The sequence below is a fragment of the Staurois parvus genome, unplaced genomic scaffold (genome assembly GCF_062004578.1).
Source record: "Staurois parvus isolate SC_StPar_1 unplaced genomic scaffold, SC_StPar_1.0 ptg001352l, whole genome shotgun sequence".
Lineage (NCBI taxonomy): Eukaryota > Metazoa > Chordata > Amphibia > Anura > Ranidae > Staurois > Staurois parvus.
The window spans coordinates 483,834-510,967 of NW_028319148.1; the positions used below are offsets into that span (position 1 = coordinate 483,834).

Here is a 27,134-nt window from a genome sequence, read left to right on the forward strand (position 1 = left end):
TGAGAATGCGGTTGGAATGACTTCAGATGTGACAGTAATATTTATCAGCTATATGAAGACTATTCCTGGTTGTTGATTCTGAACTAGACATGTGAATTGAAGGAGCCAGACCATCTGCTCTTTGGTGAGATCCTAATTCATCCAACCATTGTCTAGGTGTGAATTCCCATTCACCTTTTGTTTTGATCACCCAGCTAGCTAACCTAATTACCTTACTGTTTAGAGTGTTAAGTCTATTTCTGTATATAGTTGCGTTTACATATGATCATGTGATCAGTCTCAGTGTGTATTGTATGATCATGTGATCAGTCTCAGTGTGTATTGTATGATCATGTGATCAGTCTCAGTGTGTATTGTATGATCATGTGATCAGTCTCAGTGTGTATTGTATGATCATGTGATCAGTCTCAGTGTGTATTGTATAAAAAGCCTGTTTGAGTTTAAAATAAAGAGTTCCGTGTTGAGACAGACTGGTGGTCTCTAGTCTTGGTCAGCGGTGGTGTCCGTGGATCTGTGTTCAGATAGGGAAGCGGGAGTCTAACGGAAATACCCAAGTGCAGTCGGGGTCCGGTTCCGTTTCAGTGCTTAAAAGTCGGATTCAATGTGAACCAGGGCAAAGAGAAAATACACTTTTGAAATGCTTCCTCCTGCCAACAGAAGACTGATGATGTTCATCTCAGCCTAGACAAAATCACCTGGCTTGATCTGCTCTTTAATGAAAAAGGTGGAACATTTAAAAAGATACTGTTGCTAAATATGTGTGACATGTCAAGAATACATTCGTGCAGGCATGTAAAGATACTGAAAAGTTGTCTTTTATCTTTGACAAATATTACAAATTAAACAAATCTAGTGGTGTACTCACCCTGGTACAACGTCTGGCGGTGTTGGTAAAGGTTTATTGAATCCTTCTCTTCCTACCAACCAATAAGTGGCCTCCACACCTTTACCCTATAAATGAAAAAGCCACTTCTCAGAATATAGTATAAATGGACATATAGGTATAAAGCTGAACACAAGATATCCGAGCTTCAGAGCTTCATATATAAGTCTCAGATTTATAATCCAATGTAAGCTTTGTTGGATCATCCACACCTGTCAACCGTAGCATAGGAAAATCATCCACACTCCAGGCCTCCAAATGTAAAATTTCTTCTTACCAGAATTTTACAGCAGCACTAGCACACTACAGCGCCTTTATTTAATGATATAAGCAAAAGACTCAGAGGTGCTAACATAATGGAGATCTGTAGGTGACGCAGGATTGTTTGGAGAAGTTTACCCCCATTAAGCTTTGCTTCCCCAATTATCCTCAAACATCTTTGAAACCTGTTCTGTGTGCTATTTGCAAACTTGGAATATAATACGCTATAGGCTCAACTCACAAAGTTAAACAATAGGATAAAGGTTTTTTACTTTAAAAAGTGACAGTTATTTTCAGCTAAGTCTATAAGATGCAGGGGCGGAATGACCATTTGGAAACTCGGGCACTGCCCGAGGGCCCGGGGTCAGTAGGGGGCCCCATGAGATGACCCTGGTAACTTTTTCAAAGGCTTTTTTGAGTTTGGTCAAGCACACAGGGGTCCCATGATCCCATATTGCCCAGGGGTCCCATGAGTTGTCAGTTTGCCCCTGATAAGATGTCAAAATTACAGAAAGTTATTTGTCAGCCAAATTCAATATGTGAAAATTAGAGGAAATAAAGACTACTACCAATATATAAAACTTTGTAAATTGAGTCTATAGCACTACCCCCTTAAGGGTCGCTTAGTAACTTTTGGGTTCCCTGTCAATCTGGACCTCTTGCTGAAAGCCCAACCTCTGCTGACACCACCGTGCTCTTGTGACCAAAAGAAATCACGACTATAAAATGGACTCACACACAAGTTAGTATAAACCAATATGACGTTTATAATGGAATTAAAGGTAACTTGGTCAAAAAGAACAAAATGACACTGATATATGCAGCAACTATAATCACTCTAGGCAATTATGAGCAAAAGTAACAACATTCACAGTAAAGCAACAATAACTGTTAGCAGGCCTGCTTTCAGAAATAATCCACTGCCTCCAATCTGAGGGGAGTGCTGAATCCCCAGTGAGCAGAAACAACTATCAAGAGCAGATAAGCTCACTGTGAGTCCCCAGAACTAGATGACAAGGATTAGATGTGAAGCAAAGAGAATTCTCATTTGGAATTGAGCAATGTCCCTTTAAGAGCACTACAGTGTCTTCTGCACACTTGTTGGGGCCCAGTTGGTATGAAGTTGAGTTGAGGTGTGGAATATAGTTCCTCTGGATGGCAATACAAAGATAGTGAGGGAAAAGGGGAAATTTACACTTTTCCTCTTGGTGGTAGTGAATTAGTGTGGGGTCCCCTTTAAAGCATTAAACATAGGGTGGGCTTGAAGTAATGAATAGCAACAATTGGCAATAGTGTCTATGGACAAAGACAGCTACCTCTGAATATCAAGGCAAAATGAACAGTAGTAGGAATCCTGCTTTGTTGAAAAGGGGAAACTTGTTGTTCCAGTTGGCACTGCTGTATCCTAACCTGCAACTGTATGCCCTGCGGTCAGCTTGTACGATAAACTGTAATGCAGATGTATCCCAACGATGGCGGCTGGGAGAACTAGGCCACAAACTGAGGCTAATAGATGTAATTTTCACATCTATGTGCAGGTAGATAGTTGAGGTGGCAAACTGTCAGTATTCACTTGGTTAGTGGGTGCATGGGTCTCTCTCACCCGGACAAAGTAGTCTGGCAGATTGTAGTGGTCCATCTTTTCCTGCAGACAGGGTCAGTCCACAGAATTGCTGGTTCAGACTCAGCATCCCGTCTAGTCTCTTGCTGTCAGATTTGCCTGCTGCACAGTGTGGCCGACCGTGTGGTCGGTAGGCTCTTTCCGCTCTTCCTCTCTCTCTCCAATCCTGGCTCCGTGGCCTAGTTCAGCACTTCAGCCGTAAGCTCACATCCTTCTCTTTCCCCCAGGCCAATCTCCTGGGCTTTGATATTTATATTTCCCCGCCCACACGCTACCTTTCTTGGGAAGTATAGTCCTTGACTGCCCTGCTCACCAGCTGAGTCCTGCTATTCAGCATACAAGTTCCAAAGGGCTGTTCTGTCCATGTGAGTGACCCTTAATGGCAGGCCACTGCCATCTAATGTCCATCTTAATGTACTGCAAGTAATAACATTTCAATGGGTTACAAGTCTATATGTGGCTGCAAATTTGTGAACATCCAATCATGACACCTGTTTAAGCTTCTTGGACTTCTCATTTCAAAACTATGGACATTATGGTGTTGCCCCACATCCTACCTCGTTTTGCAGCTTTAACATACTCCACGCTTCTGAGAAGACTTTCTACAAGCTTTGGGGATGTGTCTGTACAAATTTGTGCCCATTGAGCCAAAGATTTATTGGGTTAGGTGGTGATGTTGGATAAAAAGGACTACTGTTCCAATTCATGGTAATGGTATTTAGTATGATTGAGGTCAGGGCTCTGATAAGGTCATCTGAGTTCCTTCACATCAAACTATGTCTTTATGGAACTGGCTTTGTGCACAGGGGCACAGTCATGCTGCAACAAAAAAGGTCCTTCCCCACACTGTTACCACACGTTTGGAAGTATACAATTGTCTAAAATATTTGTTATGCTATAGCGTTAAAAGTATTCTTCACCTGAACTCACTCATTCAGAGGAATGTCCCTATAGTTTGGTCATGTAGTAGGTGTTATGGTCACATGTCCACAAAGTTGCATCCATATGTAGCCAGGTGTTTGGATAAGAATGGAGAATGAGAGAAAAACTAGCTGCAGCTGCTCTGTAGCTGTTGTCCTGCTATAGGAACTGACCATGCAGCCATCTATTAGCCCTATTGCTGCCTGCAGACTTGACTGGGGCTATTCTCAGGTGCACCAATAGTATAACTGGGCCCCAACGCTAGCCGACTGGCGTGGTAAAACTAAAGACTGTCCCTTTACAGCTGCTACACAGAGACCTTCACCTATTGCTTATGCTATGAGGTACCTCTCAGGGGACATTGCACCATATCCTAGCTATTGACCTAGAGTGTATTCTAGATTAGTTATAATATTGATATTCACATTGCAGTTAATTTGTATAGGCACTGCTTATTGCTGATCTTGCTGATTTATGAGTTGATGACAGTCTAGTGGTACAGAATGTAGATTAGAGATCACGTTGTTTAGCAGACTGTGTCTGAATCTTTTCTCTCTTTACCACTAAGTGGTCTTGTATCTACTTCTTGATAATAATTCACAGTCACGGTAAAGGTATCCACACTTGTGTTCCTATAATTGCATGCAGAAAATATCACTCAACCAGGTGTGCCAGAGGGGGTAAAGTTGTTCTTGGAGTTGAAGAGCAGAACAGAGAACCCAAATTACCAAGAGGCTCCTTCAGGGGTAGTGCTACACATATATTGTGCTTTTGTTCATACTGCCCTTTCAACAGAATGTCTGAGACATTGGCATATATTTGGATATCTAATGTTTTTCCTATTCCCCTATTCCTATTTCCAAAGTGTACATCTGTGACTTGCCTGGCAAATCTTCTCCTAGTTTACATTAAAACTGAACTCTGGCTGTGCCTAAAACAACCCTTGCATTGGACCCCTCAACATATTGCAAGGGTTAAATGCTTGTTTAAAACTAAAAATTCTTCCTGCGCCTAGTAAAACACTCTAATACAGGTTCTATCCTGCTGCTGTGCACTGTGATCAACACAAACAATGAAAAAAAAGGAAAAAACAGCGCAAACATAGACCTTTACATGAAATCAATATTACAAAGTGCAAACATAAGTGAAAAATTAATCAGTGGTAAAGTCCATCAAAATAAACCAAAGTTCAAAAAATATTGGTGCAAAAAAGAAAAAGAAAAAAAGAAAAAATATTTTCAAATTCTTCTTCTAATATAGAGGAACTTCCACCTTCCACCCGTGAAAACCAATATCAAATGCACTCACCAGATAAAGGTGAAAAAAACGCCTCTTAGGAATTTTATGGGATCCTACACCCTCTTTCGTATCCACTCTATAGGAATCCTCCTCTCCACCATAGGCTCCACCATCCGACCAGGGAGAAAAAAATCTCAGATAGTGTAATATTGTAAGACACCATTCATAAGTGAAATCAAGGATTAAGGTCACTCACATTCAATTCAATTTAAAAAGGCATATTTATTAGGATCAGCTTCTTCCAGATAAACAGTAGATGCAAGGCAACCTCCCACGGAATCTCACATCACAGCTCCAGGTTTCAGCAGAAGCTCTACAGAGACACCGCATATACAGATCCCAAAAGATGGCCGCTGGAACGCACCGCTCAGCGTGCGCTCCACTCACCGGAAGTGACGTCAGACGTACGGAGTACAAACCGGAAATGCGTCAACGCGTTTCGCCCCTCCCATCGGGCGTTCTCAAGACGTTCATTTCCTGTCTGAAGCTCCCTTATATACCCAGCAGAGACCCACCCCTCCGTTTCAATTGGTCAATACTCTTCCCCGGGATGATCAAACAAACCACTCCTCCTGTAACGTGACGTGAGAGTCCCTTACAGATGAGGTAAATGCCTATACAATTAGAAATCTTATTTCATGTTATTCCTGACACTATTAAATTATCTCCCATAAGCGACATGTATATTACCACATGTCCCCAGTGGGAAAAACACAAACAAAGTATTAAACAATGCCTCACTATTACAAAAAACTTTCTTTAATATATGAGCAATGAATACTAAATAGTATAAAATGAAAATAAATATGAATGTAATGAAAATAAAAAATATAAAATATAAGATGAAAATAAAAATGAAAATAAAAATAAAAATGAAAATAAAAATAAAAATAAATATAAAAATAAAAATAAATAAAAAATGAAAATAAAATAAAAACAAATATAAATAAAAATAAAAATAAAAATAAAGAATAAAAATAAAAAATAAAATTAAAATAAATATAAAAATAAAAATAAATATAAAATAAAGATGAATGAAAAATAAAAAAATTATTTTTTAATTAAAAATAAAAATAAAAATAGAAAGAAAAAGAAAAAGAAAAAGAAAAGGAAAAATAAAAATGAAAAATGAATGAAATAAAAATAAAAATAAAAATAAAACTCAAAATAATATGTGAAATAAAATAAAAAATATATATAAAAAAAAAAATAAATAAAATATAAATAAAATTAAAAATAAAAATAAATATAAAAATAAAAATAAAAATAAACCAATAACAAAAATAATAAAAAAATTTAAAAAATGCAATAGCATTACAATGTGTAAAAAAACTATTAATAAGACACCTGAGGAATTTTTAATGGAAATAGTCTATGCTCTTACCAATTAGACAAAAAACAATTAATGTCTATGTCCGAATTCAACCCTTTGGGGTACAAAGATCCTAATTGAAAGATCCATTTTGTTTCATTCTGCGAGATACTCTTGACCATATCTCCCCCCCTCCAATGGGAAACGATCCGATCAATCCCGCAGAATTTCAAACACGATGGATCCCTATTATGACACATTCTGAAATGATAGGAAAGACTGTGATGTTTATATCCTTTTTTAATATTTCTAATGTGTTCACCTAATCTCACCGACAATTTCCTAGACGTTCTACCTACGTATTGCAGATGACAAGAGCACTCCAACACATACGTAACAAAGGAACTGTCACAAGTTATAAAATTATTTATTTTATAAGAGGAACCCGTAGAACAAGAATGAAACGAATCATATCTCCTCTTAGTATCTCCTCTCATATTTCTACATGCCATACACCTTTTACATTTATAAAACCCCACAGTATCCAAAAAAGTTGCCTTTTTCTTCGGAATATCTGGGATATTTTTTGCTAACTTCATTCTCAATGTGGGTGGTTTTCTGTAAATGAATGAAGGTTTCTCAGGTATTAAATCATGGAGAACATCATCCCTCTTCAGAATCGACCAGTGTTTTCTTATAATATTTTCAATAACCTTATGTTGATTAGAGTAACCCGTGATAAAAGCCAGTTCACCTACTTTCTTCTTGTTCTTTCTATTTATTAATAATTCATCTCTATTAATCCTCCTCACTTGATCCATTGCACCTGTTAGAATATTTTCTTCATAGCCTTTTTCTCTAAACCTTTCCAACAACATATTTGCTTGCTCTTGAAATATCTTATTGTCATCACAGTTCCGCTTGAGTCTAATCAATTGGCTTTTAGGAATGGACCTCAACCAATTTCTATGGTGGCAACTGTGGATTGGGATGTAAGCATTCCTATCCACTTGTTTAAAATATGTTTTTGTGTGAAGATAGTCCCCCTGTCTATAGATGACTAAATCAAGAAAGTCTATAGATTCCATACCGATATGGTTAGTGAATGTGATGTTATAAGGATTACACTCCATTCCACGGATGTACTCCTCTAAACCATTCCTGGTTCCCTTCCAAATTATCACGATGTCATCTATAAACCTTCTAAAGAGTAGTAATTTCTCATTCATCTTTCCAAATATAGCTTTATCTTCCCACATACTCATAAAAAGGTTGGCTACTGATGGAGCATATTTCGCTCCCATCGCGACTCCAGTGCACTGCCTATAATAATTGTTGGAATGCCAAAAATAGTTATTTGACATTGCTAGGTCAAGACAATCTAGCAAAAAATCAATTTGATCACCTTTTAAACCCGATTTTTTCTCCAATGCCCATCTCACCGCTGTTAAAGCATCCTCATGTCTAATGTTGGTGTATAGTGCATTCACATCAACACTGGCCAAAACACAGTTCTCTTTAATCCTTATTTTTTTCAAAACTGAGATCAAATCTCCACTATCCTTAAGGTAAGATGGAAAACCTGATACCAGAGGTTGTAGGAATTCATCCACATATTCCCCTAGTCTTGAAAAAAGTGAGTCAATCCCATTAACAATGGGTCTTCCAGGGGGTTTTAATAAACTTTTATGTATCTTGGGTAGTTGGTATATAACAGGTGTAACAGGTGCTTTTGGTACCAAATATCTCGCTTCTTTTTTGTTTAAAAAACCTTCTCTTTCACCTCTTTTCACTAGTTTCATTAATTTGTTCTTGTAACTTTTTAGAGGGTTGCCCCTCAATTTCTCATATGTATTTTCATCACCCACCAATCTATTCAGTTCTTCATAATAATCATTCCTATTCAACACCACCACCCCTCCTCCTTTGTCTGCTGATCTTATTACAATGTTATTATTTTTTTCTAATTGTTGAATTCCTCTAATTAAATCATGCTTCATCCTCTTATTTGGAACCGATAATACCTCCAAATCATATTCCACCATCTTTTTGAATGTATCTATACAACAATTATTTCCTACTTTTGGGTTGAACACAGACTTATTCCTCAAATTGGTGTGCTTATAAACCCCTTCATTCCCATCATTGCTCATTCTCCCACCCTTATGAGGATCAATAGCATTAGATTTGGAGTTTTTACTCCAATATTTTTTTAAATTTAATTTTCTGATAAATCTATGAAGATCTATGTAAGTCTCCAATTTATTTAATTTTTTGTCGGGTGCATATTTCAGACCCAATGCTAAGACCCTCAATTCCTCCTCTTTTAAAATGTAATCACTTAAGTTGAAAATTCCTTTATTTACATTGACCTTTTCCTTTTTCCTTTTACCTCCTCTACATCCCCTGTATTTCTTCCTTCCCAATAGGGGTCCTGATAGTTTGGGTCCTGATAATTTTGGTAATTCTGATAATTTGGAGGTGGTTTCCATCCACCCCTCCCTCCTCTGTTTGGGTAATACTGACCCCCTCTCCCTCTCGGGTTGTAAACTCCTCTTTGGTTCCCCCCTCTCCATGGCGGTCCCACAAAACCTCCTCTTGGAAAAACCTTTCCCTCATATTGATGATTATATGGGGATCCCATTAGAGGTCCAAATCTATTGTATGTGGGCACCCCATAGTTAGAAGTTGGATTCTCATCCATGTTCTTTCTAGGGGAAGAATTCTTTTGTATATTTTTTGAAAAAGCAACCGTAGCTGCCTTAATCTTCACTCCAGATGATCCCAATTTAGAACCTGGATCTTTGGTATCCCCCTCAACTGAGGAATTTCTAGAATCGTCAGTTCCCTTACTATTATCTTCCTGCCATTTATAAACATTTTGGGATTTGTAATCCTGTATATCTCTACCATATTTCTTAATTTTCTTCTTTTTAGTGTCCTCATCTACTTTATTAATATATTCTTGAGTTAGTTTCGCCTTTTCTTTAAAATCCATTGATTCACTAAAAGGGGTCATTTTTTCCTTTAGATTATAAATTATTTCTTCCAAAATTTTTTAAGAGGGAACCAGGAATGGTTTAGAGGAGTACATCCGTGGAATGGAGTGTAATCCTTATAACATCACATTCACTAACCATATCGGTATGGAATCTATAGACTTTCTTGATTTAGTCATCTATAGACAGGGGGACTATCTTCACACAAAAACATATTTTAAACAAGTGGATAGGAATGCTTACATCCCAATCCACAGTTGCCACCATAGAAATTGGTTGAGGTCCATTCCTAAAAGCCAATTGATTAGACTCAAGCGGAACTGTGATGACAATAAGATATTTCAAGAGCAAGCAAATATGTTGTTGGAAAGGTTTAGAGAAAAAGGCTATGAAGAAAATATTCTAACAGGTGCAATGGATCAAGTGAGGAGGATTAATAGAGATGAATTATTAATAAATAGAAAGAACAAGAAGAAAGTAGGTGAACTGGCTTTTATCACGGGTTACTCTAATCAACATAAGGTTATTGAAAATATTATAAGAAAACACTGGTCGATTCTGAAGAGGGATGATGTTCTCCATGATTTAATACCTGAGAAACCTTCATTCATTTACAGAAAACCACCCACATTGAGAATGAAGTTAGCAAAAAATATCCCAGATATTCCGAAGAAAAAGGCAACTTTTTTGGATACTGTGGGGTTTTATAAATGTAAAAGGTGTATGGCATGTAGAAATATGAGAGGAGATACTAAGAGGAGATATGATTCGTTTCATTCTTGTTCTACGGGTTCCTCTTATAAAATAAATAATTTTATAACTTGTGACAGTTCCTTTGTTACGTATGTGTTGGAGTGCTCTTGTCATCTGCAATACGTAGGTAGAACGTCTAGGAAATTGTCGGTGAGATTAGGTGAACACATTAGAAATATTAAAAAAGGATATAAACATCACAGTCTTTCCTATCATTTCAGAATGTGTCATAATAGGGATCCATCGTGTTTGAAATTCTGCGGGATTGATCGGATCGTTTCCCATTGGAGGGGGGGAGATATGGTCAAGAGTATCTCGCAGAATGAAACAAAATGGATCTTTCAATTAGGATCTTTGTACCCCAAAGGGTTGAATTCGGACATAGACATTAATTGTTTTTTGTCTAATTGGTAAGAGCATAGACTATTTCCATTAAAAATTCCTCAGGTGTCTTATTAATAGTTTTTTTACACATTGTAATGCTATTGCATTTTTTAAATTTTTTTATTATTTTTGTTATTGGTTTATTTTTATTTTTATATTTATTTTTATTTTTAATTTTATTTATATTTTATTTATTTTTTTATATATATTTTTTATTTTATTTCACATATTATTTTGAGTTTTATTTTTATTTTTATTTTTATTTTTATTTCATTCATTTTTCATTTTTATTTTTCCTTTTCTTTTTCTTTTTCTTTTTCTTTCTATTTTTATTTTTATTTTTATTTTTAATTAAAAAATAATTTTTTTATTTTTCATTCATCTTTATTTTATATTTATTTTTATTTTTATATTTATTTTAATTTTATTTTTTATTTTTATTCTTTATTTTTATTTTTATTTATATTTGTTTTTATTTTATTTTCATTTTTTATTTATTTTTATTTTTATATTTATTTTTATTTTTATTTTCATTTTTATTTTTATTTTCATTTTTATTTTTATCTTATATTTAATATTTTTTATTTTCATTACATTCATATTTATTTTCATTTTATACTATTTAGTATTCATTGCTCATATATTAAAGAAAGTTTTTTGTAATAGTGAGGCATTGTTTAATACTTTGTTTGTGTTTTTCCCACTGGGGACATGTGGTAATATACATGTCGCTTATGGGAGATAATTTAATAGTGTCAGGAATAACATGAAATAAGATTTCTAATTGTATAGGCATTTACCTCATCTGTAAGGGACTCTCACGTCACGTTACAGGAGGAGTGGTTTGTTTGATCATCCCGGGGAAGAGTATTGACCAATTGAAACGGAGGGGTGGGTCTCTGCTGGGTATATAAGGGAGCTTCAGACAGGAAATGAACGTCTTGAGAACGCCCGATGGGAGGGGCGAAACGCGTTGACGCATTTCCGGTTTGTACTCCGTACGTCTGACGTCACTTCCGGTGAGTGGAGCGCACGCTGAGCGGTGCGTTCCAGCGGCCATCTTTTGGGATCTGTATATGCGGTGTCTCTGTAGAGCTTCTGCTGAAACCTGGAGCTGTGATGTGAGATTCCGTGGGAGGTTGCCTTGCATCTACTGTTTATCTGGAAGAAGCTGATCCTAATAAATATGCCTTTTTAAATTGAATTGAATGTGAGTGACCTTAATCCTTGATTTCACTTATGAATGGTGTCTTACAATATTACACTATCTGAGATTTTTTTCTCCCTGGTCGGATGGTGGAGCCTATGGTGGAGAGGAGGATTCCTATAGAGTGGATACGAAAGAGGGTGTAGGATCCCATAAAATTCCTAAGAGGCGTTTTTTTCACCTTTATCTGGTGAGTGCATTTGATATTGGTTTTCACGGGTGGAAGGTGGAAGTTCCTCTATATTAGAAGAAGAATTTGAAAATATTTTTTCTTTTTTTCTTTTTCTTTTTTGCACCAATATTTTTTGAACTTTGGTTTATTTTGATGGACTTTACCACTGATTAATTTTTCACTTATGTTTGCACTTTGTAATATTGATTTCATGTAAAGGTCTATGTTTGCGCTGTTTTTTCCTTTTTTTTTTAAATGCTTGTTTAGTCTAGGGGGAGAGCTCTGTCCCACTTTTATGTTTTTTTGTATTGTATTGAACTGCATCAGATTATTGTTTTGTAGTATGCAGATATCTAGTGGCAGTTTTGGTCCACTACAGCTTGTTTACTAAGCGATACTGGTTTCTCCATCTGTCCTCCCCTCCTGTTCAGTATACTTAATTCAGTCCTAGCTAGACCCTCCCCATTTCTTTCATGTTCCCTCAGTCAGTGTTCACTATTCATAGAGACAGGCCTGGGAAAGTCATTGTCTTCCTACACTTCAAAGGGTTATGTTTGTCACATTCCTGGAGTTCAGTTTCAAGATGAGCCTACCTTGTGATGACCATGTAACACTTTATAGTAGCAATTTGGAGCAGCTAAAAATCTCTCTGTTTGTTTTCTCTAGGATGTTTGTAGCTGGCTACTGAAATAATGCCGAAGTTGGCTAAAATGCTTATCTATGCAGCTTAAATTGGCTGGTGCCTGTGATCATAAACAGTGGCACTGGATGACATAAGTAGCTACAGAAGCTGGAGAATTTGTGAGTAGCTCCAGATTCTGATTGAGGTGTACATCGCCTCTCCTTTAGGCGCACCCTGAAAACCCAACTCTTCAGGGAAGCCTACCCCACCCCCTGCTAATTGCTAAACTCCTCCACTCTTCCTACCACTCCATCCCCCACAGCTTTTCCTCTTGTACCACTATCCCCTCCCTCCTAGATTTTAAGCTCCAAGGAGCAGGGCCCTCGAACCCCTCTTGTATCGCATTGTATTGTTATTGTACTGTCTCATGTATTGTCTCCCATTGTAATGTACAGCGCTGAGCGAACTATTGGCGCTATATAAATACTGTATAATAATAATAATAATTTCAGTAACACAGACCTTTCATTCACTACCATTTCTTTTCCCTTCCAACAAAAACGCTAAGATGGGCCATTTTGTAGCTGTTACACATTGCTGCTACCAAATCCCAAGTGTGATCTGGGCCAAAGTGATCCACTGACTCTTAACATTTGTCATTTATGTTTTTAAAAATGGTGGACAAGCCAAGCTTTGCATTTGTTCTGTTCACCTTTAGTTCTGTTTTGCCCCTCTCTTCAAACCGGAATCCCTCTTTCAATGATTGAAGGATGTTCAACGTGCTGACATTCATATGGACTCGGTACGCTGGGAAAGACAAAAAGATAAAAAGTCAAGGCAAGCTGACGATTCATCCTGGGTGTACTTCTTCTAAGTATGTGGTTGTAAGTGCTATAAAATAAGCCCCTACTGGGTCCTTATTACAAAAAAAAGCAACTAAGGCTGCAATTTTCACCTCCTCTCTGCAATAATACCTCAGTTTCATGCAGAAAATGTTCAAGTATGATTATTAATTGGGGGACATTGTGGTGTAGTTTGTCATGCAGTGCAGCTACCAGAATAGTTGGTAGGGTATCCTCAGGGCCAATAAGTCACCTTCATCTTGAATTAGACTCCATTAGATCATTTCCAGGAAGTTATATTGTAGGAGGTGGGGGGTGGTAGCCATCCTTCAGAAAATTGGCAGATCAGAACATTGTCACCCATCCAGAGAAAGAGTGGTGATGATGGCAATATAGTATATATATATATATATATATATATATATATATATATATATATATATATATATTTATTTATTTTTATTTTTTTAATTGTATGAGCCATCATGTCTTGTAAGGAAAAGGCAGCGTTGATACATTTGATGAAGTGCATGCATATCTTTGTTAAGCTATTCACCACATATGCATAATGATTTATGAATTATTCATTCCTGGCATTCTGAGATGCATGGGCTCTGGATACTGGCAATTGGGCAGTCATTGATATTTTTTATAACACTATGTCTTCAGGACATTTACAGTCAGGGGCGGACTGACCATTTGGAAACTCGGGCACTGCCCGAGGGCCCGGGGTCAGTAGGGGGCCCCATGAGATGCCCCTGGTACCTTTTTCATAGGCTTTTTTGAGTTTGGGCAAAGACACAGGGGCCCCATGATCCCCTATTGCCCGGGGGCCCCATGAGTTGTCAGTCCGCCCCTGTTTACAGTGTATCTGGTAATACTAATGTCCCTTAACGGTGTATAGTCAGTATTTGGCTTGCAAGCTGGGTCCATTTGTTGCTCCTTTGTTAACCCAAAGGCTCCCTCTCCAGGTCTAGGTGAGAAAAAGGCAGGGCCTATAATTTACCTATATTGATGCAAGTACTATAAATACATTATATTTTGAACACCTCTGATGAAGAGGGTTCTTCCCTTGAAACGCCTAAGCTGCACTCCTAGCTGTTGGGTATTTCTATATTTTTGCTATTGGATTGGACATTGGATTTATTGATGTGCCTGTTTATACTTACTCTTGTGAGTATATTGGAATTCTTTTTATTATATAATAAATTGTTTTTTGGTAATGCATAGGGCCAGTGTGCCTTCTCTTTATTTCTGTTTTAGCTTTTTTTACATAAAGTTCCCCCCAGCAAGGTTCATCTATTACCTATGAAATTGTTGGGGGAATTATTCATGAGATGATCATAGACAACATTTTCCTTGATTGATACAAAACTGATCTGGCTCTTGGTCTTCTAGCACTGAGTGCTATTTTTTTATGTTGGCAATGATGGCAGTGGCAACATTGGGACAGATTGGAGGATATTTAGGAATGAGAATAAAGTATTTTCACCCATCCATAGGACAGGCAGTCATGACAGTGATTCTAGCAGATTCACAAGTAAGAGGATGGAGGAACGTGGGCACTATGATTGAGCATTTTACTGGGTTGGGGGACTGCATTTAATATATTTGAAGTGACCTTGCCACCATAGTAAAACTTTTCAACCACTGCATATCTGTATATGGAGTCTGTGGACACTCACCTTTCCCATTGGCCATGTCATCAAACTCTTCTTTGACACTGTCATGAACTGGTAATCTGCCCTTAATAAAGGCAGAGTGGATAAGTAGGACTTGGTTGCAGCAGCTGGGGCAGATTATGGCAAAAGCTACAGAGCAGGCCCAAAGAATTTGGTGTACCTACTCGATTAGTGATGATGAAAGCCCTAAGATGGGCCAAGGCACAGAATCTAAGGAACTGCTGGTCTTCACCAGAGTTCCTAGAGATTGAGATAATAAGCTGCAGGTGATTCCTAGGTTGTGGTCCTCTGGCTTCCCCGAGCAGGCAACTACTGAGAGCAGGTGATAGTCCTTTGCAGTGCTGGGGCTCTGTATACACAAGGCAGTAGGTAGCACAGTGGGATAACAAGAAGATAGCTGGAACTCACAGCAATAATGTGGCTCATCCCAGCCCAGCCTTCTCATTTGACTGACAGCTGCATTTACTAACCACTAGTAACAATAGGTGGCTGATAAAAGAGTAATAATTAAATTTATTAAAGTAATAATTAAATACCACCAAAAGAAGGCTCTGTCTGTCTCAAAAAAATGATAAAAATGTAATTTGGGTACAGTGTTGCATGACCACACAGTTTTCATTCAAAATGCAACAGCACTGAAAGCTGAAAATTGGCCTGGGCAGGAAGGGTGGAAAGTGACCACTACTGAAGTGGATAAAATGGAAGGCAAGTCAAAACCTAAATAAGCTGAATTCTACTCCCACCCCCAGGGGCGGACTGACAACTCATGGGGCCCCCAGGCAATAGGGGATCATGGGGCCCCTGTGTCTTTGCCCAAACTCAAAAAAGCGTATGAAAAAGGTACCAGGGGCATCTCATGGGGCCCCCTACTGACCCCGGGCCCTTGGGCAGTGCCCGAGTTTCCAAATGGTCAGTCTGCCCCGGCTAGAACCATCTTCTAACACACCTGGTTCCTGAAAAACATGTAAATAACTCCCACAGAAAGCTTCCTGTTAATGAACGATTACAATGCTGCTTTTAGATGGTACCACCTCTTCACTACGTTTCACTAACGATGAAGAACTAATTGAACAGACTCTGCAAGGTGGCATATGTTTAACTTCAAAATGAATAAAGCGAATATGTAACACGATAAACTATGAATGCATCCATTATTTATATCCAGTCATTTCAGTGTGCGCATGAAAAAACTTTACTTCTGCTTTAAAAATGAAAAAAATAGGATTAAATGAAGAGGCCTCCTAAAATTCAATTCATTTGCAATACTTAGGAATTTTGCTTTTGGATTCAGAATATTTGTATTGTAAAGGTAAAAATAAAAACTGCACTGAGGTCTATAAATATATATAGACAGGCGTACCTCAGTTTACAAACTTAATGAGTTCTCCAGGACGTTTCGTATTGTGAAAAATTCGTAAACCAAAACGCAGTTTCTCATAGGAATGCATTGAAAACCAATTAATCTGCTCCGGAGATCAGAAAAAAGTTACAAAAAAGTATTTTATCTGTTCAAAACTCTTTATAAAGTGCACTTTAAAGGCATAAATACTGTACAGGGACATGATTAAAAATGAATTTGTAAATGCATTGAAAACCAATTAATCCGTTCCGGAGGTCAGAAAAAAGTTTAAAAAAAGTCTTATCTGTTCAAAACTCTTTATAAAGTGCACTTTAAAGGCATAAATACTGTACAGGGACATGATTAAAAATGAATTTGTAAATGCATTGAAAACCAATTAATCCGTTCCGGAGGTCAGAAAAAAGTTAAAAAAAGTCTTATCTGTTCAAAACTCTTTATAAAGTGCACTTTAAAGGCATGGAGCCTGTGCTATAAACCTCCAAGGCGCAATGCACCCTGGGGAAACTTACTTCGTATTGCAAAAAAAATTGGTAAACCGAGGCATTATTTTCAATGGATTTTCATTCGTAACTGAAAATTATGTTAACCAAGGCATTCGTAAACCAAGGTATGCCTGTTTATATATATATATATATATATATATTATATAAAAAAGAGGTGGTGGAGAATTCTGCAGGGTTGAGAGTAACTTACGAAGTCCTGTGGATTCCATACGTGAGGCTGTATTGACAGTGTCTCCAAAGAGACAGTAGCGCGGCATTGTGAGCCCAACCACTCCAGCTACACATGGACCTGTGTTGCAAGAAAACGTATAGGATATTTAGGCACTGTTCCCCTGTATTTACACTATAAAAGGTGGTGACAAAACATACATTTTATTTATTATTTAGGATTGAGAGGATGAATTTTGACAAAAATTATCTTATCACAAAATCACCGATTTCACCTTCCCAGAAATTTCGAAAATGTTACTATACAGACTGCTTGGGCAAAATTTGCTTAACAACTTGCATGCCATATGATTATCATATTAGTACTGATCAGGCAATGGCATAACTTTGTTTATAAACAAAACCAACCCTAACTCTTTGATTACCAACAAAGTCATGTGATCACCATATTAATACTGACATGGTAATCATATGGCTCTCTATAAAAACAAAGAGTTAGGTTTTGTGGTAGAGATAGGTTTTGAGCTGATACACACATGTGCGGTGCGGATTGAAGCTCAGTGTCAGGGACCCCAGAGCTGGCCGCGATCGCGCACGGGTTTTCGCATGCGCGGTGTGCCCGGTCGCACTAGCGTGCGAGCATTGGGACCTGGGCACCCGCGATTGCAGCGGTGCTCGCGCATGCACACTCGCGATCGCGGACGCGAGACTGGCACCAATCAGGACGCAGGGCGCCCTATTTAAAACAGGTCAGGGCTTTGTCTAGTTGCCATATGGTCTTACCTGTATCCTGAGTTCCTGTATTGTAGATTGTCTTGTTGCTGACCCTGCCTGACCCTGATTTGCTGTCTGTCTCCTGTTCTGATCCCTGGCTTGTCTGACCATTCTCCTGCTTAACCCTGAACGTTCTGATCTCCTGTTACCGAACCCGGCTTGTGACTTGTTTATCCTTCTGCCTACTGATTTTGTACCACTCTGCCTCCACCGTTACCGACCGGGCCTGCCCGACGCTGCTCTTGTTACCTCCTCACATCAGGCTCTCACCTGCCATACACCTCCAGTGGTGCTTCTACCACAGCTGAGTGAACCCAGGGGCCGTGACCTGGTCTCGGCCTGCTCCAAGTCCATCCCCACCATCAGGGGCCCTGGTGAACAGGCAGGATGGGACCAGGGGCGGACTGACAACTCATGGGGCCCCCGGGCAATAGGGGATCATGGGGCCCCTGTGTCTTTGCCCAAACTCAAAAAAGCCTATGAAAAAGGTACCAGGGCCATCTCATGGGGCCCCCTACTGACCCAGGGCCCTCAGGCAGTGCCCGAGTTTCCAAATGGTCAGTCCGCCCCTGGTTTAGACTTAGATTCCACGCCTTGGGGGAGTCCTGTCTGTGGAACGCTAGAGGCTACCACCGGTAGGTACCTAACACTCAGGTTTCACAGCTAATTGATGCAGTAGTTGCTCACAGGTTCACGTCACGTTTACATCAGGTTCAGGACAGGATTAGCTCAGGATCTTATCTTGTTCACACATATGCGGTTTAGAAACGGTTCCCATAGAAATCAATAGCCTGTAATTTGCACCGAGACAGGACTACACTGCTCAGAAATCGGGCAAAACCGCACTGAATCCGCTTCGCCAGTGCAATGAACATATGTGAATTTTCAATCAAATCCCCCTGATGAAGCCACGTGACCAGTGGCGTAACGCGTAGGGGTGGGACTGTAACGTCACTCGGAGGGAGTCAGTCTGTTTGCCGGACCGCGAGTACACAGCTCCGACAATCAGCGGCGGTTTTGGATTGTATTTGTGCTACCACTATCCGCACACTTAATATGTGAGTGCCATATTCTAAGCAAATAAAAGTCATACTTATATAAAAGATAAAGCACCATGTCGAGATCTTTTTTGTATGTGGAGAATCGCATGGAGATGAAAAAATAGAGGAATTGCACCCTCTGGAGAGGAGATTCATCCTATAGCATATGTTGCACACCATGGATATCCTAAAGCAGGAGTTCTAAACAAGCAGGTTCCAAAGGAGGTGAACCACAAGTTTATATAGCCTAATTGCAGGCTTCTTATGAGGTGAGCGCACATCTTCACTTGAGGGAGGATTCATAAGCAGTCACCGATTTATAATCATTGTAGATTGAAGATTTTCCAGCACAAAGTCACTTTTTTGGGACATTATTTTTTTTTTAGTTATTTATTTGTATGTTTATTTTTCATGCACAGTATTTATTTGTATTAATTCAAAGTATAAGTATATTAGTATATATGTTTATTCGCACACATCATTCTTAATTACTGAAATCTTTAAAATAGAGATCCAATTCAAATAACAATATATTGATTTGAGGTTTGGGAGCGCAACACTATATATTTTATTTTTTTAGGCACTATAGGAAGCAATATTTTTTCACATGTCATGTGGATTGGATGCAGTTCAAACCGCATATATGTGAATGGGCATTTCTTCTTTTATTCAGAACCTGTTCCGGTTCCAAGCTAAGAATAAGACTTTTTTTGGTACAGAACAGGTCTTGTAGTTGAAAAGAGCTTCTCTAACCACCAGGAACAATTTATTTTCCATACCACCCAAAGAAACACCAATAAAATACTTTAAATAAATTCAGCCATCCTTGTTGACTACTAAGCTCCATCTTGTTTACTGAAAACTCCCAATTTCACTAATCCCTGTTTATATCCTAGACAGCCTAATACTTTCTTGCATATTTTGTATTATTATTTTGACTTGAAAGAGTTGACAACTTTAAGAAACAGATTTGATAAGACCCCAAAATCCAAATAATCCAAATAAAAAGTTTTGTTTAGTTGCTAAAGGCATCCATTCTTTTAGGCTTGTGTACTTCTTACCAGAGTGGAGCCCGATGCGTATTCGGACTGGCACGTCAGGCATGTGCCTCATTTTAAAAGATCCCACAGAGCTAAGGATATCCAGGGACATGTTGGCAATCTCAGCTGCATGACGAGTACCATTTTTTTTCGGCAGCCCAGAAGCAACCATATAAGCATCACCAATGGTTTCCACCTATCCAAAAAAGACAAACTACTTGATTTTCTTTATCTCCATAAGATAAAAGGAACATGGAAAGGGAGGAGGAGTATGCTTTCACCTTATAGACATCATGGGAACCAATAATAGCATCAAAAAGGGTGTAGAGATCATTGAGAAGATCAACAACCTCAATGGGTTCACTGAGGGAGGAAATGGTTGTGAAACCCACAATGTCACTAAAGTAAATAGTGACTTGGTCAAAATATTCTGGCTCTACAGGAGTACCTGTCTTCAGAGCTTCAGCTACAGATCTGTGGGGAAAACAGAGACAATTATAAATGGAGATCAAAGTAAATAGCATGTTCTACAACAGAATAATCTGGGTTTGGTGGTCCCTCTGTTATGTAGACCTCCTAACACCATTTTCTTCTGCTCAATCCCAACATAAAGGCCTTTCTCGTCTTTTTTATCCCACTCACGGTGGAAGCATCTGAGTTAAAAGTTTGTCAGTCTTCTGTTTTTCCACTTCCAACTCTTCAGTTCTCTCTCGGATCAGATCTTCCAGGTTACTAGAGTACTGCTCCAACATTCGCAGCATTGAATCAATGATGTTTGTTTTGCGCCCACGGTTTATTGTCTTAAACTAGGTTGAGAAAGAAAAACAAAAAAAAACATAAAAAGTCATTCTAATAAATAACAGAAAACTCAAATTGTAACTAAAGGCAAAACTTTGTTTAGTTTTTGAGTGAGTGGAGAGTAATTAGAACACCTATTAGGTTTTTATTGCCCCTGTTAGTAAGATTCACCTGTAGTTTTTGTAAGATTTTCCAGTTTACCATTATCACTGAGAATGAAAGTGAAAGAAAATCCCAAATTTGGGTTGTCACCAGAACAGGACTAGAGGGACAATCTTCTAATGAGACACACGTTTTGGTGACAACCAAGGATTCCCTCACCTTGGATGGGTTTCCTCTAACTTCCCATTTTGGTAATTTTGTGGTTCCTATTTTTATGCAAAGGAAGTTGAAAAGAAACTTTCCCAAAGGGACAAAATGAAAAAATCTGAAAGGGGTTAAAATCCTCTCTCATTCTAACCAAACAAGAAAAAATTCCATAGTTCTATATTAAGGATGAAATTAAACCATGGATAGCATGAGGGAGGGTTAAAGCCACTGTTAAGTTTTTTGCCCTCTGTGTCCCACTGGAAATCTCTCCAAAGTGAGGAAAGGACAGTGGTCAACTAACCAAGTGTTCCCACTGGAAGGTTAACCCTGAATTCCTGGTCTCATGATAAACTACATTTTTTTTAACTTTATGTCACTTTCAGTCTTGGAGCAGGTAGTCATGAGGACAAATAAAGAGAGAAAATCTTACTGGCAGAGACACAGACAGCAATAAAAACATGACAGAGATTTAATTCCTTAAAGCCCAACAGAGTAGGTAATTATGACATGTTTGTTATTTAAAAAAAAAGTACATTTACAATCACTTTACCTTTACCTTGCATTTAACCTTTACAGTTCACAGGGGCACAAGGGTTTCTTTTGCTGTGCCCACAGTTGGGTTTTAACACTCTATCCAAAACTAAAAAAACGTTTTGTCCTAAATATACTTTAAGGAGTCTACTTATACGTTTATCACAAATGATTCACTCAACTTTCATGAGGGATTCACACATTATCCCACATGAATCCAATTTAAAAATGTGAAAGTTGAGTGAATCTTGTAGGAAATTTTTTGTTAAAGTGAACCCCAAGTGTATCAAAATTCAATGCATAACATAATCAAGTATTACAATGCCCTCCATCAAAGCTCAAAAGAGAGAAAAATCAAACTGAATGTAAATTGTCATTCAAAATTGGTGTTTCCACTGTAGTCACTTGATGACCAGCCTTTTTCGCCACTTTTTGTTTACATATAAAAATCAGTATTTTTTGCTATAAAATTTCTTATAACCCTTAACCACTTGAGCTCCAGAGGATTTACCCCCCTTAATGACCAGGCCTCTTTTTGCTACTCGGCGCTGCACTAATTCAACTGATAATTGCGCGGTCATGCAATGCTGCACCCAAACAAAATTTATGTCCTTTTTTTCACACAAATAGAGCTTTCTTTCGGTGTAATTTGATCACCTGTGTGCTTTTTATTTTTCACGCTATAAACAAAAAAAGGCCAAAAATTTTGAAGAAAAACAATATTTTTTACTTTCAGCTATAAAAAATATATAGTAAACTCAAAGTTGGTTATAAATTTAGGCCAAAATGTATTCTGCTCCATGTTTTTGGTAAAAAAAATCCCAATAAGTGTATATTGATTGCTTTGTGTGGAAGTTATAGCGTCTACAAACTATGGTATAGATACTGCAATTTACACCATTTTTCTGCTATACAGCGCTGTGCTAGTTTAAAGGACAATTGCGCGGTCATGCAATATGGTACATAAATGAAATTTACATCCTTTTTTTCCCCACAAATTGAGCTTTCTTTCGGTGGTATTTGATCGCCTGTGCGTTTTTTATTTTTTGCGCTATAAAAAAAAAGTCTGACAATTTCGAGGAAAAAAAAAACAATATTTTGGACTTTTTGCTATAAAACATGTCCAGTAAAAAAAAATGCAAAAATCAAATTTAGTCATAAATTTCTGCCAAAATGCATTCTGCGACATGTCTTTGCTAAAAAAAAACCCCAATACGTGTAAATTAATTGGTTTACGTGAAAGTTATAGCGTTTACAAATGGTGGGAAAGATACTGGGATTTTTAGGGTTTTTTTTATACTAATAATGGCGGCGATCAGCGAATTATGGCGGCGATCAGGGTCTTATGGCAGCGACCAGCGACTTATGGCGGGACTGCGGCGGACATACTGACATTGGGGGGTACTGACTTGGGGTCACTGACATCCCCAAAAACACTAATACAGTGATCAGTGCAAAAAAAAAAAACTGACACTGTACTAATGGCAATGGGGAGGAAGGGGTTAACTTTATTTTGCAGAGAAGGGTTATAGGAGTGAGGGGGAGTGTTTTACTAGGGGGCGGGGGTGTGTGCTGCAGGGGACAAGGCTGATCGAGAAAGAGAAACTCCTCTTTCTCGATCAGCTCATCCTCGAGCCGTCAGGGAAATGCCAGACAGCACAGCTACTGCAGCTGTGCTCTCTGTCACTGTTTGCCGCTGATCGCCGGGACATAGCCGCTAAGGAGCGGCTGTGACCCGGCGACTGACATCTGCGGCGGTTATCCGCGGGACAAATAGGGCGGCGGCGCGCCTCGCACACACCCCCTATTTGTTTACAAAACACACATCTTAAAACGTGGTTTTGCCTGTGAGTGCCGCCCTGCCGCCGTATATGTACAGTGGCTGGGCGGCATGCGGTTAAACATTATATATATATATATATTTCAGGCAAAGGGCAAAAACCCTAAAGAATAAATTGGTCGGTGTTACAATTTTTTATGACACACATATTTGTGCAGAGGTTTTTGCGCAATTTTTTTTTGTTAAAATACACTTTTTTAAATTTGAATGCAAAAAAATTAAATACATACCTCAATTTTTGTAAAACACAAAAGATGATGTTAGACTGAGTAAATAGATACCAAACATGTCATGCTTTAAAATTGCGCATACTATGGCATGATGGCAACTAACAACAAACATTTTATTACTGACAGGCAACACTTTAAAAGCCTTTACAGGTTACCACTTTAGATTTACAGAGGACGACTGGTGCTAGAATTACTACCCATGACCTGACGTTCACGGTAATACCTCACATGTGTGGGACGATTGCTGCTTGTGTGCATCCTTTAAACTTTTTTTAATCATTTTTATTGCTGTCACAAGGAATATAAGCATGCCTTGTGACAACAATAGGCATGTGACAGATACTCTTTATGGAGAGATCTGGGGTCAATATCCCTCCTCTGCTCTCAAAAGCATTTAATCACACCAAGACCGGCTTGATCATATGCTTTTCTTTTTTTTTAATGGCAAGGTCATGGCTTCTTGTTCTTCATTTGGCTCTATGATCAGCAGGCGAATGTGCCAGCTGGTTGATCAGGAGTCCTGGTGAGATGGAACAGCCCTTTAAAGCCATGGGAGGGGGACAGTTAACTGTTCCAATTGTTATTACAAGAGAGCCAATAGTTGGCTGTAAAAAAACAGTACGGGGATGGTGCCTGCAGCGTTATAAGTCCAGGGACGTACGGCTACATCATTGGTGATCAAGTGGATGTATGGGTCATTTAAACACATGCTAGCTTAGAAAATCACTAATGCAGCAGGCAATCAGTATGTCAATACAGACACCAGTTCAATTGTCAGGAATGGACTCAGCACTGGTGGTGGGACTCACCTGCTGTGTGGGCTGCAGTACCAGGGCTGACCAGCGGGTGCTCTCAGCAGCAAGAAGCTTACTCCTGCAGTCAGCCAACACCTGAAGCTGATTGCAGGAAGTGTATTTAAGCAATGACCAGGCCTGTGATCAGGGCCTTGGTGTATGTTTCCCATGAGCCCCTGTACCTGGTATCCTGTGTTCCTGCCTCGTTGCTGACCCTGCTTTGATCCTGGCCTCTGCTAACCGTCTCCTGTTGAACCCCTGGCTTGCCTGACCATCCTTCTGCCTGATCCTCGGTACCGCGCTGCCCGCTACCTGCTGAACCTGGCTTGTTACCCCGACCATTCTCTGCTTGCTCCTCCTGTACCTTGCTGCCCGCACGATACCGGCCTGGCCTGTCTGACTAAGCTTACTTCACCCGACGATCCATCCATCCCGCACGGATCACTTTTAGTAAGTCTGCCTGCCTCGTCCCATCAGACTCCGTTCCTGCACTCCCTTGCCAGTACTCTCTACCACAGCCGTACGCACTCATGGGTCGCAACCTGGTTCCAGTCTGCACCAAGTCCATCCCCACCATCAGGGGCCCTGGTGAATAGCAGGCTGGGACTTAGACCCTGCGCCCTGAGGAAATCCGTGCTGTGGGCTGGTAGAGACACTGCCAGGCGGCACCTGACAGTACCTTACGGCCTGCCTGACCATTCCACCTCTTCAGCCTGACTACGCCTGTGTTCCTGAAGCCTGCTACTTCCCTGTGTCAGTCCACACATTTCTGGTCATACCCGGATCCCTAACATCAATAAACAGAAGCAAAATTGTTAATTGATTTACCTGGTCAAAGATCTGGTCAATGTTTGGTCTCCTGTCTGGATGTTCACTCCAACACTGCTTCATTATATGGATACACTCTGGAGGAGCCTGGTCCAAAGAGACGGAGGGGCGGCAAAGCGGGGGAGGGCGGCGAACTTTTCGGATGATTTCTAAAGAAGCATAATTATAACAAAAAAAAAAAAGCTTGGATGAAATCATATGGAAGCTTTTTAGGAAAACACTGGTCATCATATTATGTAGCTTCATGACAATTGGGATCCTTTTCTTGATAATCTTGCTCTCATTTCAAAAAGGAAGCATGAGATTTTTGTGAGGACACAAAAATGTTAAGAAAAAGGAATTAAAAAAAAAACAAAAAAACATAGCAAATAAAAATGTATTTGTTTAGGTATTCCAGGCAGCTGAGTTCTGACCCTAAAAATGTTCAATAGTAACCATTTGGCCTAAATCCGTTAAGAATTCACAAACCTAATGTCCTTATTAGAAGATCAATCCAAGATATCACCAGCATACCATATGTAGAAAAATAAACAGGACTCTTTAATGTCACCAACATAAAGAAGTGACTTTGAGGCCCCTAGGGGCCTGTCACCCAGGTAGCAGTGTGTCAGGGTCCTGTTCACAGCAGAAGTTCTGGAAGATCTGGCATTTATGCCAGTACCCTGCATGGCCCCAGAAGCATGCATCAGCCTCAGTTTGGTGCCAGACGGCCTTTATAAGGAGGCTCATCACTTCCTCAAGTTGCTGGATGATCTCTAGTTCTCCATACCTTGTTCCTGTGTCCTGTGTTATTGTGACCTGTGATTTCCTGATACCGACTCGGCTTGCTCTTGGACCTGTCTACTCTGCTTAACCCCTGATCTGACCTTGGCTTGGCTAACGGATACTCTCTCGCGCGCTCCTCTGTGTATGACCTCGGCTATCCCATCTGACTACGTCTGCTCTGATTCTCACCTGGTACCTGACCTTGGCTTGAACCGGTTATTCAGTAATCCTCTATTCCCGGAAGGGCTTGCATACCTAACACAGATGTCACCCATCTGCAGACCTCATCTCCGTGCATCAGCTGTGGACCACCAACAAGCACTCCTACAGGCGACCTGTGCCACTTTGGGCCTGACTTCCACTCTCAGGGGAGTCTGGAACTTAGCCGCAAGGGAAGCCCTCTCTCCATTGGCTTCCATCACCAGGTACGTGATACAGTGACAGTGGTGACATCCAAGATGGTTTCTCAAATTGCTAGCAAATATGACTCTTTGCTTATTATGCTACTGTGAAGCCTTATGATTTATTTAGTGAATTCTTCTTTAATTTATTAGATGGCATACAATCTTAAAAAAAGAGTTGAAGCCCTTGTACTTTAGAGAAACCACTGATTTTCACAGTCATACCTTCTGCAGAAAGCTCCAGCATACAGTAAGGACCTCCTCTTATGATGACTTCTTGCATTATAATGGCAAAACCAAAGATATCCCCTCTGTAGGTTCCTTTCTGACTTGCTAATGGCTCACGAAGGAGTTCAGGCGCTGTCCAAAACAAGTCTGAAATCACAATTTATAGTATGAGGTGGAGAATGCCATTCCCTGGGATGGTCCTTTTTTAACCTTTTTCCTTGAAGGAACCCTTTCAGTACATTTTAGGCCTCAGTGTGCACCTATATAAAATGGTTATATTTGGTAAGTTAGTGAAATCAGTAGATTTTAGGCATAATCAGGCTTAGTGGATGTCCAGGGGGCCTAGCTACAATGACCATGCTCCTGCAGTAAACCTGAGGGATAGCGTAAATGGTCAAATTGGTCATGCATTGACTTGCCTGTGTCCATTGCAATCTTTATTGGTGCTTATCAGGGGTGGACTGACAACTCATGGGTCCCCCGGGCAATAGGGGATCATGGGACTCCTGTGTCCTTGCCCAAACTCAAAAAAGCCTATGAAAAAGATACCAGGGGCATCTCATGGGG

The 27,134-nt window shown here is 39.3% G+C and overlaps 1 protein-coding gene across 1 annotated transcript in view; it reads right to left on the minus strand.

The window, feature by feature from the left end:
• Window positions 1–27,134, minus strand: part of LOC149436659 (retinal guanylyl cyclase 1-like) — a 144,171-nt gene that overhangs the window by 4,429 nt on the left and 112,608 nt on the right. Inside the window, exons 11-18 of the mRNA XM_089661576.1 lie at window positions 26,565–26,714; window positions 25,174–25,322; window positions 20,486–20,649; window positions 20,125–20,317; window positions 19,865–20,039; window positions 17,012–17,110; window positions 13,147–13,241; window positions 866–951 (exon numbers count right to left, since the gene is read on the minus strand). Coding sequence (XP_089517702.1) covers window positions 866–951; window positions 13,147–13,241; window positions 17,012–17,110; window positions 19,865–20,039; window positions 20,125–20,317; window positions 20,486–20,649; window positions 25,174–25,322; window positions 26,565–26,714 — 1,111 coding nt within the window. The remainder of the gene's footprint in view (window positions 1–865; window positions 952–13,146; window positions 13,242–17,011; window positions 17,111–19,864; window positions 20,040–20,124; window positions 20,318–20,485; window positions 20,650–25,173; window positions 25,323–26,564; window positions 26,715–27,134) is intronic.